The following is a 15074-nucleotide window of genomic DNA, read 5'->3' as shown; positions in this document are numbered from 1 at the left end:
AGCTTCCACCCATCCACACAGGGAAACCTCTCACTAACTCAAAGCTGTACTCGCTACAGCCACAGTCCTCTCTGTGAATTTTGCTTCTTTGTTGTTGGTCCCCAGGCCTACTAGCTGATGCCATGTAACAATCACATGTAGGTGGAGCCCCATCGGAGTCAGAAGGACCAGTCCTAACATCCAGTAGACCCAGCTTCAGAAGCTGTTAATCTTAAAAGCTGGCTGTGAGGCTTGCTCACTGGAGCCCCAGTCTTTACTCTGGTAACAGACTGTACTGGCTCATCCTCCATTTGCCCCTCAAGATCCATCTTTTGCCCTTCTCACCAAGCTCTCTGCCCTGGGAGACTGACCTCTGTGGACCGCATCACTTCTCGAGCTTCCTTGGTTCTCTGGCTTCCAAATGGGTCCAGCCAATGGGAAGCAGCAAGAGGTCAGGGTATTGATTCCACTTCCCCTCTCCCTGCTTCTTCCCTGCCCAACCATGCTCTTCCACTGGGCTCCAGTAATACCAGTCCCTCCCTGCTTCTCCAGACCCAGGGATGGTAAAGGCTTCCCACTCTAGCTAGGCCCTGGGCACTCCACTGCCCTGATTGGTTCCCTGAACCCTACCCTCTCCTCTGTCAATAGTCCCTGCATTAAATCCATATCCCGACTCCTCTGAGTGGGCCGTGTGTCTCCTGCTAGAACCTCACTGGTACAGGGACTCAGCCTGCTCTGTCCCCTGGTCGTGGCTGAAGGCTTGGTTCAAGCCTGCTGACTGGCCCCCTCTGGTTGCTGAATAGTGCTAACTTCAGGATTCCCCATCACTGTGCTCCCTGTTTTGGAGAGACTCCCTGCTAGAACTCCCTGTGGCGCTGCCCTTCCAATCCCAAGTACTGTGTACCAGACCACCCCCCTACTCAGCCTGTGGTTGGCTAAAGCCCACAGCTAAGCGGTCTCTTTTCATTTCTCAGTAAGATCCCTAGTTCAGGGAAGACAACCTGTTGAGGACAACATTCAGCCCGAGAGTAAGGATACCCAGGTTCCGAGTGGAGGCTGGTGACTCCCGGAACTTCAGCCAGAGACAGCTTGTCCAGCTCATACACTGGAGGAAGCACGCAGCCGCCCCACTGCTGGCTTCCACCTGGGCCATACTTCCACACAGGAGCCCAGCCTGCCATTCCTTGTTCTCAACAGAACTTTAACCTGTCACGTCACATTCAAGGCTGGGTCACTTTCACAACCTGGTGGATCTTGTCCTGAAGTCCCACATATGATTTTTGGGCTACAGCAGACTCCCTAAGTGTTGGCAATCCCCAAAGCTCGAAGTGAGAGGTTTTCTTTGCCCAACTGGGCCCCACAGACCTACACACCTGGTCCAGCTCCTCTACCACTTCCTCTTCTGCCATAATCACGGCCTCTTCTGGCATAACCTCTTTCTTGTCAGTTCCCTGCCACGGGTGAAAGCTCAGACAATAACAGAGGAGCAGGTGTGTGGAGAAGGCTGTGCCACAGGCCAGGCCTCCAGTTCATACCAAGAATAATCAAGAGTGGTTGGTTGCCAAGACATGATATACCATCCAGAATCCCCTTGAGGAAGGACTTGGTGGCCCAGTTGCTGGGAGACCCCTTCAGGGATTACCTCAGCTACAGAGCTGTCTTGGCTGCAAAGAGCCACATTACCGCAGGTCATACCCCTTTCTAAACCAACCCACAGGGATGAAGTCCAGGCCATTTTGGCCCAACTCAGGACAGCTCTGAAAGGCCATTCTAGCTCCAGAGTTCCCTTCGGACCAGCCAAGGCTGTCTTTGGACCTGCATCGAAGCTCAACTTCTCCCTCTGCCCACTCCTATGTCCCTCCCCTCCCTTCCACAGGTATTGATCCCAAGGACACTCCCAAATAAATACACTGCACATTAAACCCCATCTGCTTCCTGGAGAACCCAACCTGTGACAGGCTCTGACCCAGAGTGTCTCAGGGCATTATTAGATATTGACATTTAGGTACACTTACATGGTTCAGGAGATACTATACTTTTCATTACTCATTCTACTCTCTGAACTATGCAATATTACGCTCAACCCATTGACACTAAATATTTTCACATAGATTACAGACTCACTGATACCATTCCCAAGCTATCTTATATCCTCTTTAATGGAACGATAGCAAGCTCAGGAGTACCAGAGTGCTTCAGACTCTGGAATTTAGTTAAGTTCTCATTATTGGTTAAATTGATTAGGTACCATTTGATAACTATGTTCTTCCTTTTTTTAAAGAAAAAACTGGCTGAAAAAGAACGGCCCTATCCAAATGTCTCCCACAGACTGAACTGCTTCTAGGCTTGGTCATCAGAATTGACAAGAAGCCCTAAGACTAAAGTTCTTCTCACCATAAATGAGTAACAATTGAAAGAGCTGACTTACTGCTAAAGCACAGGCCCTATCTGATGCTACACTGCTGTTCTAACTCTGTTTTTTTTGGGGGGGGTACGCGGGCCTCTCACTGTTGTGGCCTCTCCCATTGCGGAGCACAGGCTCCAGACATGCAGGCTCAGCGGCCATGGCTCACAGGCCCAGCCGCTCCGCGGCATGTGGGATCTTCCCGGACTGGGGCACGAACTCGTGTCCCCTGCATCGGCAGGCGGACTCTCAACCACTGCGCCACCAGGGAAGCCCAGCGGTTCTAACTCTTACATTTAACGATAGAATCACTGATCTTAGTTCTCAAGGCCCAGCCCACTGACTTGAGGACGTAAGACATCTCCATTTTACGAACAACAGGAATAGCTAACATTTAAGCTGTTACTATGGGACAGGTACTGTGATAAATGTCTCACGTGTATCAATTCAATCCTTACAAGCAACCTGACAGAAGCACTACTTTTATCTCCATTTTTGAGATGGGGCAATGTGAAAGGTTGAATAACTTACACAGTCACCCAGTGAGTCAATCATAGAGCTAAGGATTTGAGCTCAGCTTCATGTGATTCCAGACCTTCTGCTCTACACTATCTCTCTAAAGAACCTGAGGTCCATGGCTCAGTAACTGCCTCAGTTGACAGAGTAGGTAAGAGATGAAATGGGGGAGGGGTGGCTAAAGGGAAAGTGGATCTCTGGCCTTTCCATGCACTGACTCTTCTTCCAACATGGGTGGTGATCCTTTTGTAGGTCCTTAAGTCAATTTAATGGGTAATGAACTATATTCCAAAGAAAGAAAGAAGGCGGGAGGAGAGAAAAGAAAAGAGAAAGGAAAGGAAAAAATCATACATCATCACATGCAGTTAGAATAGTATTGTTTCATGAGACGTTTGGGCCATTGTATATGTGCATGCTGGGTTGCTAGGGAAAAATGTCTTTCTTACTGTAGGTTGTAGTGCCAAAAGGTAATTAAATTTCATTCAAGCTCAACAGTCATCAGGAAAATAAAAATTCAAGTAACAAGATACCACATGTTTTCAAAGGCAAAAATGTAAAAATAACTTGAATGCCTATCAATAGAGAAATGGATGAATAAATGATTCCCTATTCATACTACAGTATTAAAGAATGGCTTAGGTCTACACATATTAAACTAGAGAAATGTCCCATGGTGTACTATTAAGAAAAACACACTGCAGATAAATGCCTGTGGTATGATTATATTTTTGTGCATGAAATGATGAAACCCCCAACCCATAGGTAAACATTTGGGTGGTGGATTGGGTGGAATGGAAAAGGAGAGAAGGAGGAAGTAAGGAAAAAAACACAACAAAGGCCGTTGCTAACTAGCAAAAATAAGTATGTGTATCTTTCAGGATCCCAGAAGAAATAGCAGACATATGCAAACTGTGTAAATTGAGAAGAGTTTAATAAAGAGACTATTTACAAAGTTGTGGCAAGTGTTTAGGAAAAGCAACAAGGGATCCTCCAGACCCTCAGGGACTGTTGCCACCACCTGCGGCTGAAGGGGCACGTGAGGGTGGCTGCCAGAGCCCGGAGTAGACAGCTATGTGGAGAGACCCTCCAGACAGGTACTGTGGCCCTGGGCAGGAGGAGGCAGTCAATCTCTTGTGACTGTCAGGGAGGGAGGTGACTTCTGTCTCGTCCCACCCTCCACTCTCCTGCTGGTGCGTCCCATTGGCTCCCCCAACTGGAGGCCAGAGGGCTAGGGGTCCCATTGATGAAGCCCGCAAAGATCAGCTGTCTAGGATTCAGAGCAGGGTAGATGGGGTTGGAGAGAAGTCCCAATGGGACAAATGGATGATATCCGACACAGAATACTGTAACATTAAATGAAAAGGTGGAATATAAACTCCATCTATCATTGTTCTTTTTACATGTAAAAATTACATATTTGCATGGATACGAATTAAAAGGTTACCAAATGACAGTATTTATTTGTTTTGTGATAGTATCTTGGACTTTAGTTAATTAAATCCAATATCTTCAATACGATTGTACTTAAATGATTTTTTCCTTTTCCATGCTTTGCGGTAAAACAGACCTGAGTTAAAATTCTAACTCTACCATACCCTGGCTGTTCCCCTAACTTCCTCATCTCTAAAATGGGAATGATAAAAGTATCTACTGTGGGCTTCCCTGGTGGCGCAGTGGTTGAGAGTCCGCCTGCCGATGCAGGGGACGTGGGTTCATGCCCCGGTCCGGGAAGATCCCACATGCCGCGGAGTGGCTGGGCCTGTGAGCCATGGCCGCTGAGCCTGCGCGTCCGGAGCCTGTGCTCCGCAACGGGAGAGGCCGCAACAGTGAGAGGCCCGCGTACCGCAACAACAACAACAACAACAAAAGTATCTACTGTGACAGGGTGGGAGAGTGGCATGGACATATATACACTACCAAACGTGAAATGGATGGCTGGTGGGAGGCAGCCGCATAGCGCAGGGAGAAAGGCTCGGTGCTTTGTGAACAACTGGAGGGATGGGATAGGGAGGGTGGGAGGGAGGGAGACGCAAGAGGGAAGGGATATGGGAGCATATGTATATGTATAACTGATTCACTTTGTTATAAAGTAGAAACTAACATCATTGTAAGGCAATTATACTCCAATAAAGATGTTAAAAAAAAAATCTACCCTCAGAAAGTTGCTCTGAGGATTAAATGAGCGAATAGATTTTGAGGTCTTAGAACAGTGCTTGACACATAGTAAATGCTTTAAAGTGTTTGCTGTTGTTATGGTGACGAAGGGTCGTCAAGAGCCTCCTACAGGGTCTACTTGTCTCCTTGTCCTCTCTCCAATCTACCCACCACCCAACCAGAGCAAGCTCCCTTTAAAGGGCATACCTGATCATGTCACTCTCTTCCTTGAAATTTGTCCACGGTCTGCAGACTTTGTAGGACGATACTCAGACCTCACCCGTGCAGCTGTCTCCAGCTTCATTCATCTCCACTCCTCCCTCTGTGCCTCCATCCCAGCTACACCAATTCTTTCCGGTTCTGCACAAGAGCCGCGTTGTCCCATGCCCTAGAGCCTCTGTTGGGAATGCCTCCGGGCATACCATGCCACTTTTCCTACCTAGCTCTTACTATTCGTCACTGAAATTTCAAGCATCATCTCCCCTAACACTTCCTGTGCCCCCCAACCCTCCTTAAGGTAGCAATAATGACTGTCTCTAGACCCCAGCGCAGAGCACAGAAACTGCTGAGAGTGGATACTTAAACATGATTTGTCTGAGAATTAAATTTATAAATGAATGAGTTAAGTAATTGCCCCAAATTCACTCAGCTACGTAAGTGGCAGAGCCAGAGTTCAGCCCCAGCTCTGTTTGACTCCAAAGGCCATCAGTGTCTCCCAATCATCTGGAAGTTCTAAGGCTGCCTGACACTCCAGAGTAGCTGCATGCCTGAGGGAACTCCCCAAGGGCACTAGACCAGTTCAGGCCAGAATGAGCTGGTCATCAGAGACCGGGAGGAATAAATGCCTCCTTTCTGGGAGTATCAACCACATGACATTTGCTTTATCAAGGGACTTTCCCAAGAAAATCAATTTCTGGAGCATGTTAAAATATAAACAAACCACCACCCACCCACCCACTCCTTAAAGACAATTGGTCCAAAGAGATCTTAGAGAATTCAGACAATTCCACAATGTTGAGAGCATCATCCGATCACATGAACTCTGTTTTCCCTAACCAAGCATTTTCCTACTGAATTTTTATTTTAAATTTGGCCCCACTATGAAATATACATGTCCATACTATAATGTTTCACCCAAGGCAAACCTGCGTGCACAGCCGCAAACACACTGGGGATTCTTGACATATGCACTATTTGAGACTTGCTCTTGTAGCTTATGATGATATTACCAGAATCCCTTGATAACAGTGTTTGTATCTATTTATAACTGTAACCTATTATTCTATTTTCCATATAATTGGATACGACTTGGGTTAAAAAACATTCAGCTGCATAAGAAAAATCACGCTCTTATACAGCAGATGTTCACTCATTATGGAAAGTGAATTAGACTTTAACACAAATACCCAGAAATACATAGTCCTCTTTCCAAAAGCACTGATGTTACTATTTTACATTGAAAAATAATTTTAAGATAAAGGATATTAAAAACACAAGGGAGGTAGCCACAGCTGGTTTTTAAAACAGGTGTTACTTTTACCTCTTTAATGTACCATACTGCTTCCAATTCGGGCATCGGAGTCACTCTCCAGTTCAGGGCACAGAAAAATGACTCGTAATTTATTTGTTTTTCACTGTCTTCAAACCTAAAAATATAATTATAACATATGATTTGACTCAATCTGCAGATTTCAGGACCAAACTGTCAGCTTAAATCCACCATGAAAACATACTACTAGATGTGCTTCAATACCGATATTTTTCTTATTTCTTATTACCTTGTTTTCTGTTTCGAACCCTCCAGAATGTAAATTCTTTGAGAGCAGAGACCTCACACATCTAATTCACCAAAGTATCCCCAGGACCTAGATCAATGCTGGCACATAGTAAGTGTTCAACAAATACTTGTTGCAGTTGCCATAGAAACAAATTAATTTATTCAGCAGCTAAGACTATTGTTATATTTTGTTAACAGTACTGAAGCTCCTCTTAGTTTAACAGGTTGATACCATGTCAGTAAAAATTTTAAAACGTCTTCATTTTTCTTAAATTGTATGCCTTTTAAATCTTTAAAGCAAGCCTAGATTCATTTTGTCTACTAATATATTTTTAGGAAAAATAAAAGGCACTTTAATCATTTATCATGTAGCCATTAAATGGGGTTATGTAGATCCATATATGTTGTCATGGAAATGTGTTAATAATATATTGTTGAGTGGAAAGGAGGTTATAAAATAGAATGTAGAGTTATGGTCTCACTTTAGGTTTATATTTGTACAAAACAACATTTAAAAAGTCTAGCAACAATACACGGAATTATTAAGAACAGCTACCTGTAGCAAGAGAGATTATAATTTAATTTTTGCTTTTTCTTTAGACTCTTCTGTATCATCTGAATAGCTTTAAATTCATAATCAGAAGATATTAAGCCCATTTTCGTTTTGAAAAACAACAACAACAACAAATGATTACCCTGCACCATAAAACTGTAGGTCAAAAATAACTAATCTGTTTGACTGCTATTTCCTAATTATGGAAATTGACTTAAATTTATCCTTAACCATAATAGAGTTTTGGCAATTAAGACCCCCAAATTTCAAGACAATTGCTATAATGACCTAAACACAGACAAAATACTTCTTACTGTAATACCTCAATGCTATTTTTCTATTCTGAATTTGACCACCTCTGGCAATTTCTAAGGCTAAATACATACTGGTTATGTAACACGATTTTTTTGAAGAAAAAGACAAAGGTGGTCACTAAGGCACTGTTACAAGCACCCTGCTCCAGGCTCCTGCCCTTCTCTCAGGACCTCTAACTCAACACGCCCCTCCAACCAGCAAGTGAGGTGCGCAAAGTTACTACTGCAAGGATGAACAGAGGATAATTAATTATAAGAAAACTCAGTGATAACAGAAGCAGGAAAAAAAAACCTATTCATAATCAGTCAAAAGGCTTTTCTCTTTTTTTTAATCAAAGCATGAAGAAAATAATAGCTCGTATTTATAAACTAATAACAATTAGCAGCAATAAATTAAATGTTACGTGATGAAGTTACATAGACTCATTAAGCTAAACAAAGTAGAATAAACAGAGTGATCAGAAGAGGGGAAAGGGAATTCAGTCATTCTTTTGTGTACATTTTCTTTGGCCAAGGATTCTGGGATACAGCTCCAGTATGCTGCCCCCTACCACTGTTTATCCTTTGAATTTTGGCTCACTCGTCATTTGAACTCCTTGAAAGGACATGTTCTGTTTATGGAAATATTTGTAGCCAAAATGCAGGACCATTATGTCTTTTATTTGCATGTGTTTAGGGAGAAGAACTAAAACTCAATCAATTAAAGATATTTTGTAAGAAACTCCTTTAGCATGGTGCATCGAAGAAAAGTATTCCCTAATACTCTGAATAGGAGCTGAGGTCACAGAATGAGATCATGGAGGGCCTTTGACTTTCATACTAAGGACAACTAAGAGCCATTGGAGTATATTGTATAGAACAGTTACCAGATCTGAGTTATATTTTCTGAAGATCACTCTAGCTGATATATTGCAACTACAATGTAGGGGCAAGGCCAAAGTGGCAAGGGCAGTTAGCGGTCTTCTGCAGTTAGCGGTCTTCTGCAGTCCGGTCTTCTCCGGACAAGAGATAATGGTGGCTTAGGTGACAGTGGTGGCAGTGGAGGGAGGGCAGTGAGGAGTGGTGAAGCCTGAATATATTTTGAGTGTAAGACTCCTGAAGGATTGCATATAGTGTATAGGGGAGGTGAGGGGGAGAATGAATAGGAACGGATTCAGGACAACTCCCAGGGTTTTACTTGAGCAACTGGAAAAACAGAGTTGCCCGAACTGAGATGGGAAGGACTGCAGGAGCTACAGGTTGGGAGAAAAGACTGGGAGTTTGGTTTTGGATGTGTTACATTTTGATGGGAAGTGAGCAGTTGGGTATATGAGTCTGTAGTTCAGGGAAGATGTTTGAGTTAGAGATAGAAATGTGGGAGTCATTAGCATATAGATGATATTTAAACCCACCAGACTGGAAGACTGAATGAGGTCACCAATGAACAAAATTTCTTCATCTGTTCCTACAATACAGAATTTAATTGTTGGTAAATTCCCATCACATCAATGACAGGAGGCATGTATTGAATCCTAGACGTTTCAGAAGTATAATATCCCAGTAATTTGGGAACCAGTCAAAAGACTACCAAACAGATTTAGAATTACACCATCCCTCATACACAGTCCACTAACCAGTCCTGAAGGTTCTACCACCATAGCATATCACAAGTCTCTTTCTCTCCATCTTTTCTACTATTCACTAATTCGAAGCCACCATCATCTCTCACCTGGATTACAGGAATAGCTTTTGTATCTTGGTCTTGCTGCTTCTATTCTTACCTTGCTGCAAACCATCCTCCACCAGAATGATCTTTCTAAAACATAGATGTGATCAATTACTTCCTTGTTTACAACTGTGCAATGGCTTTCCAATCCACTTAGAACGCAAGCTGAACTCCTTACCAGGGTTTATAAAACCGCACATAATCTGGTCCCTGCTGACCTCTCTGACCTCCTCTGAAAACTCTCTCCTGTTCACAATGTTCCAGGTACACCAGCTTTCTTCTTGCTCTCTGAGCATACCAAGGTCGTTCCCAGCAATGCAAGGCATTTGCACCTTCTGGTTCCTTTGTCTGGAAAGTCTCAATTCCAAAGTCTCAATTCAAAGGCCTCAGAAAGGCCTTCCTGCAGTTCCTCTTACCTAACCGAGTCCCCATGCCTAAGTCTGCATTTGCCCTGGATCATGGCACTGGATGGTACAGGAAAACTTCTGGAAGTCACCACTGGAAGTCCTATTATCACACCTCCTTACCAATTCGTCTTATATTTACTCATGCTCACCTGTTAACCCTGGGCCCCCAGCACTCTTTCCTGCCCAACTCATGATATGTCAGACTCAACACATCTAACAATTTACCCATCTCAAAAGATATTTGGGAAGGATATTCCTGAATCAAATGATATTCGGGAAGGATCAAAGGCTGTAAATGAAAGAGTACACAGCTTAGAAATGATGTACAAAATCTTTCTGAGGAAAAATGTTTGAAAGATTTAATCTTTCCAAAGTCCCAAAGCCAGGCCTCAGGGAAGAGTTGAGTCAATGTGGTAAAATACTCCAAGTTTCTCTTTTCAGTTCTGTCTTGGAGGATTTCAATGGATATGGGAATCCCCCCAAAAGGAGCAAGGGAGAAAAGAACAAAGAATCTTTCAATTAAAAGGGATAAAATTAGCCAATGCTTCTTGGAAGAATTCTTTGCTCTTGGGAAGTGGATAGAGTTGCAGTAAATCACGATGGGTCACTCACAAATATTTATCTCCCTTTCCCACCAAAATCTCACCAAAATGACAACAAAGAAATAAAAATAGGTGATAACCCCCAATGGCAAAGATAGCTGGAAAACAAGGCAACAGTGGACAAGAGATTTCAAAATCGTTTGCAAGATGGAAATCAGACTAAGGATTGGTAACTGGCTCGGCAGAGCTGAGGAAGGGAAGCTGAACTTGAAATGTCCATGGCAGAGGCAGGGGGCACTTAGAGATTAGCCAGTGTGGCCCACAAAACTTCTGAGAGGCTCAGCGATTACAGACTCCAGGTGCCAATAAAGGCAGGGATACGGTGGGGGCCGGAAAACAGGACTGTTTGAAAGCCTAAATAAAGCAAGAGCAGCTGAACCCTCAGGTATCTCCTTGTACACTGTACTCTTCCCTACAGGGGAGTGAGGCTTGTTCTCCAGAGAAATTCAACAAAAGCAGTTCTAGTCTTGGGGAGAGGAAGCATAATGGAGGGTAGAGAAGGACATTACACACTATACTGAACTTGGGTCTCTCAGCCCCCTTCCTTCTCCTTTTCTGTTTCCAGAACACCAGTGGCCATACTTAAATTCTCTTCCTTTCTCCTATCCCACCCTCCCTCCTAGCCCCACAGGAGAAGATAGGATTCTCCTCTCAATACTCTGAATGGCCCCAAATTGTGGCTTCTGGGGATTACCTAATGAAAATGTGGGCTAGGAGATGACTCATGCAGTGAAACCCACTAATCAACAAGACCCACCCTCAAGGCTTCCAACATTAAGGACAGAAGTCAAAACGGCAACAGGAAAAAAAAAAAAGGTATCAAGCAACATAGATAATTCAGGTAGCAGAGGGAAAGATGTGAGATAAGAGGATATATTACACCCACGAAAAAAGAACAGAAGACTAAAAATAGGAACCAAAAGTGTGCTCTTGGAATAAAAAACATGATAGTAGTAAATAGATGCAGAAGAAGGGGTGGAATGTAAAGTTGAGGAAACCCCTTAGTAAGGACATCATAATGACAAAGAAAAGTTGGGGAGAGAACGATCCAAATTCAAGAGAGCCAAAATCTTAATGATAGGAGTTCTCAGAAGAGAAAAATAAAAATGGAGGAAAGGAAATTATTTTAAAATTAATGGAAAATTTATCAGAGCCAAAGGACAGAGTCTCCAGACCGGAAGGGCCCATAAACTGTTAAGCACAATGAATCTATATACAGACACACACACACACACACACACACACACACACACACACACACACACACCACAAGCCCCATCATGAACTTCCAGAGCACCAGGAATAAAAAGACGATCCTAAGAGAATCCAGAAAGAACACCAGTAATGGGAATCAATATTATGCTAAATTCTCAAGCATCGTAACAGGAAGTAGTAGCAGTATCTAAAAATGAGAAATCCAGAAATAGCAGTACGTACATGCTATTTAAAGGTCTGCAGAAACAGCTAGAAGGACTGAAAGGCTGTTTCTTGAGAACGGGTCTGGGAGGTGGGGAGAGATGTGGCTGGAAACTGCTGTTGTCGGAATAAACTTTTTAGAATGATTTGATTTTTTTTTTTTTTTTTACTATAAGCATGTATCCGTTTGGCATAAATAAAAATGTAAGAAGTGTAAAAAGCAGACGAGAGACCTTGAAGCGTGCTTTCCAAGGTGGTGAACTTATACAAGTCAGACTTGGCAAGGCAGGAACACCACTCGTTGGGAGCATGTCCCGGTTTTCCTCCATGCTCCAGAACTCAGCACAGAGCTTCCTCCCCTGGACCACTGATACAGTGGGATTTTTCACGCCCTCATTTGCTACTATACACTACATCTACTATACGCTACCGTTAGATCAGGTTGTGAGAGAGAAAAGACTAGGATACAAAGGAGTGTTGCAGCTCTAAAAACAGTCCAGGTTGGAGAAGGAGCTGAGAGGGAGAAGTTTGGAGACGGAGAAACGCTTGACTATTAGGGGAGTGAGGACAAGTAGGTCAATTTCCCCTGAATACTATCTCCCCAGCCGTCCCTCCTGCCTCATGACTACAGGTAATCATTCACCAAATCCTCTCCATCCTTTCAAAGTATTTTGGAAAAGCCCATGAATCGTATAGAAAATGGATCTCCTTACTTCAGGGTCGTGCTGTGCTTCTGATCAAAAATGTTAGCATCCTGGTTTTCCACCTGAATCCCCTACTTCGCTCCTTGCCAAATGACATTTGACTCTTGCTTAGACTCTGATTCATGGTCAAAGGACAAAGACTTGCCACTATGGAGGAAATTCTTTTGAAAAGGCTGTGAAGGCGATTCCAAAGAAGAGCTTTCTATGGCGACATTGTTGGAATCAGCGCACAGCCTTCCAGGGGGACTGCCCTAAAGGGCAACACTAATTCTGGCTTTCAAGTGTGTCGATGCTTGTTAAAAAGTCAGCCTCCTTACTTTAAAGTGCCAGCTCACAGTGCTAAAGTGTTTTCCTAAAACCTCCATAAATTCTTCTTTCCCTTTGATACTTGGGCAAGCCGCCATTTCCTTCCCTACACAAACTAAAGGAAGAAGAGGGAGGGAAGCCGATTTCTCCGCTTCTCCTCTAGATAATAATGAACCGCAAGCAGGCTTCCCAATGCCTTGCTAGGTGGGAGTTCTAAGAAGTGAGTCTAACGTGTCATTTGACAGGTACTCCTGGTCCCCCTCCCAAAAATGATGAATGGCTTGAAAACCGCAGAAGCCATCCATCTCCTTGCTGTGGGGAATAATCCTGATCTGCTTTATTTCCACCATCTGTGGAGGTAATAGGCGCAGCAGCTGTATTCTGCTGAAGAGTAACATGGGTCCCCCTCTGCCGCAAAGGCCATCTCATAACTTAGGGGAACGGGCTGGCGGCAGGACCAGGGCTGAAAGGGAGGGAGGGTAGTGAAGACAATTTTTGACTCACTTGGCTGTGTTTGGTTTCAGTTCATTACCCAACAAACCCAGGGGTGCACACTGAAACACCTGGTGAGAGTCTTAAAGACCAGACACTTAAGGAAAAGAAGTGGAGCTCTAGGCCACCCTACCCCGACGGCCACAAAAACTTAGGAGTCGGCAAGATGGCGCTGCCCAAGTTGCCAGTGAGTTAACTCCTGTGATCTCAAATCGCCAGACCTCTAAATTCCAATTGTGAGCCCAGCACAGATCTCCTTAGGGACCAAATCACCTTACATTTGAAAAGGTAGAAAGCATCTGTGTGTGCGTGTGTGTGTGTGTGTGTGTGTGTGTGTGTGTGAGAGAGAGAGAGAGAGAGAGAGAGAGAGAAGGAGAGGGACAGAAGAGGGTTTCTCTCTGAAAACTTCCCAGTGCACCAAACACTCTGCAACATTAGCAAGCACATGGATCAACCCTTGCCCCTCAGCTTCACTGCCACGTATTGTTGGGTGAAATCACTTGAGCCCCAACCATGCCTCTGGGAGGGGGGCAGAGGGAGAGGCTGGGTAGAGTATAATGAGATGATTTTAAAGCCCTGTTAACTTTTTCCATTTTAACTGATATTTCTGGATGAGGCACCAGCTCTCTTGGGAAGCCAGTTCTAAGGCATTCCATGGAGCCCAAAGACAGCTGTAAAAGACTAGCTTGGGGCAGAGCTGCTGGGGAAAGAGTCGCACTTGAATTTCCAGCTATTCCAAGTCCCAATTCGGAAGGCTACAATTAGGGGAGGAGGCTGCCTCTTTACTCCCCAGTCCCATCAGGAACACAGTATGGAATGACCTCAGAATACTCCCTACCTCTTATGGTTTGAGAACCAGGATTTCTTGCTTATTAGTACTGAGGACATATTAATACCCTAATGAAGGTGGAGAGGGGTTGACTCCATTTACAGGGATCACCTGGGCAGAAGGCAGTAGGGCTGGACTTCAGAAGCAGCTCTGCTAGAAATCAAGCCCATGTGTTTCTCCCCGCTGCCCAGTGTACCAGCACAGGACAAGTCTCCGGGATTGCAAAGGTGAATGAGATATCGTTCCTACCCCTAGGAGCTCAGATAGAAACAAAGGTTTAGGGTATCTTAGGGAGCTGTCATTTTAATTCCATTACAGATCCATTCAGGCCTGAAGCAAGCTCTTTGAGTGAGGGAGTCTCCTTATACCTCAACGTTTGCACCCATGAAATGAGGTATCATGCCTACCATCCACTAAAATGTACCTTTTAATGGGCTCAAGGATTTACAAGACATTCTAGGGCCCTAGGCACTATGTCAATACAGAGTGCCACTCCTATTATGAACGGGTAGTAGCTACCACTACATTGAACATTTAAGTCTGATGCTCTGTGCATTAGTGAAACGACTTCTGACTTCATTTGGCAAGTAAAGTGACCTCATACCAGCTACCACAGCACAAACTGACAGGGGCTGGGTAACCAGATGTGAAGAGATTTTGAAGTGCTGATTCCAGCAGGACTCGTGCTCATAAGGAAAAGACCTAACTGAATCACAAGAAAAATGGAAATGGAGTAGAGGCGAAATCTTCGTACCCACATGCCGGGTCAGGAGAAATTCACAGGTAACAATCTGGAGTGGGTGAAAGAAATCATCCGAATCTTTAGCCACGTAGGTTTTCATCTCCTGATCTGAATTCACACAGCAGCGGGGCTCTACAGATGCTCAACAGCTGCCCAGCTCCATCCCAAGGCAGG

At 44.1% G+C, this 15074-nt stretch overlaps 1 protein-coding gene across 1 annotated transcript in view; it reads right to left on the bottom strand.

Annotated features, from left to right (window-relative positions):
- Positions 1-15074, bottom strand: part of EFHC2 (EF-hand domain containing 2) — a 194578-nt gene that overhangs the window by 11517 nt on the left and 167987 nt on the right. Inside the window, 2 exon segments of the mRNA XM_060002095.1 lie at positions 1413-1414; positions 6594-6699. Coding sequence (XP_059858078.1) covers positions 1413-1414; positions 6594-6699 — 108 coding nt within the window.

Source organism: Delphinus delphis, chromosome X (assembly GCF_949987515.2).
Source record: "Delphinus delphis chromosome X, mDelDel1.2, whole genome shotgun sequence".
In the NCBI taxonomy this organism is placed as follows: Eukaryota; Metazoa; Chordata; class Mammalia; order Artiodactyla; family Delphinidae; genus Delphinus; species Delphinus delphis.
The sequence above is the reverse complement of the archived record's forward strand: the minus strand, read 5'-3'. Positions and strand labels throughout refer to the sequence as shown.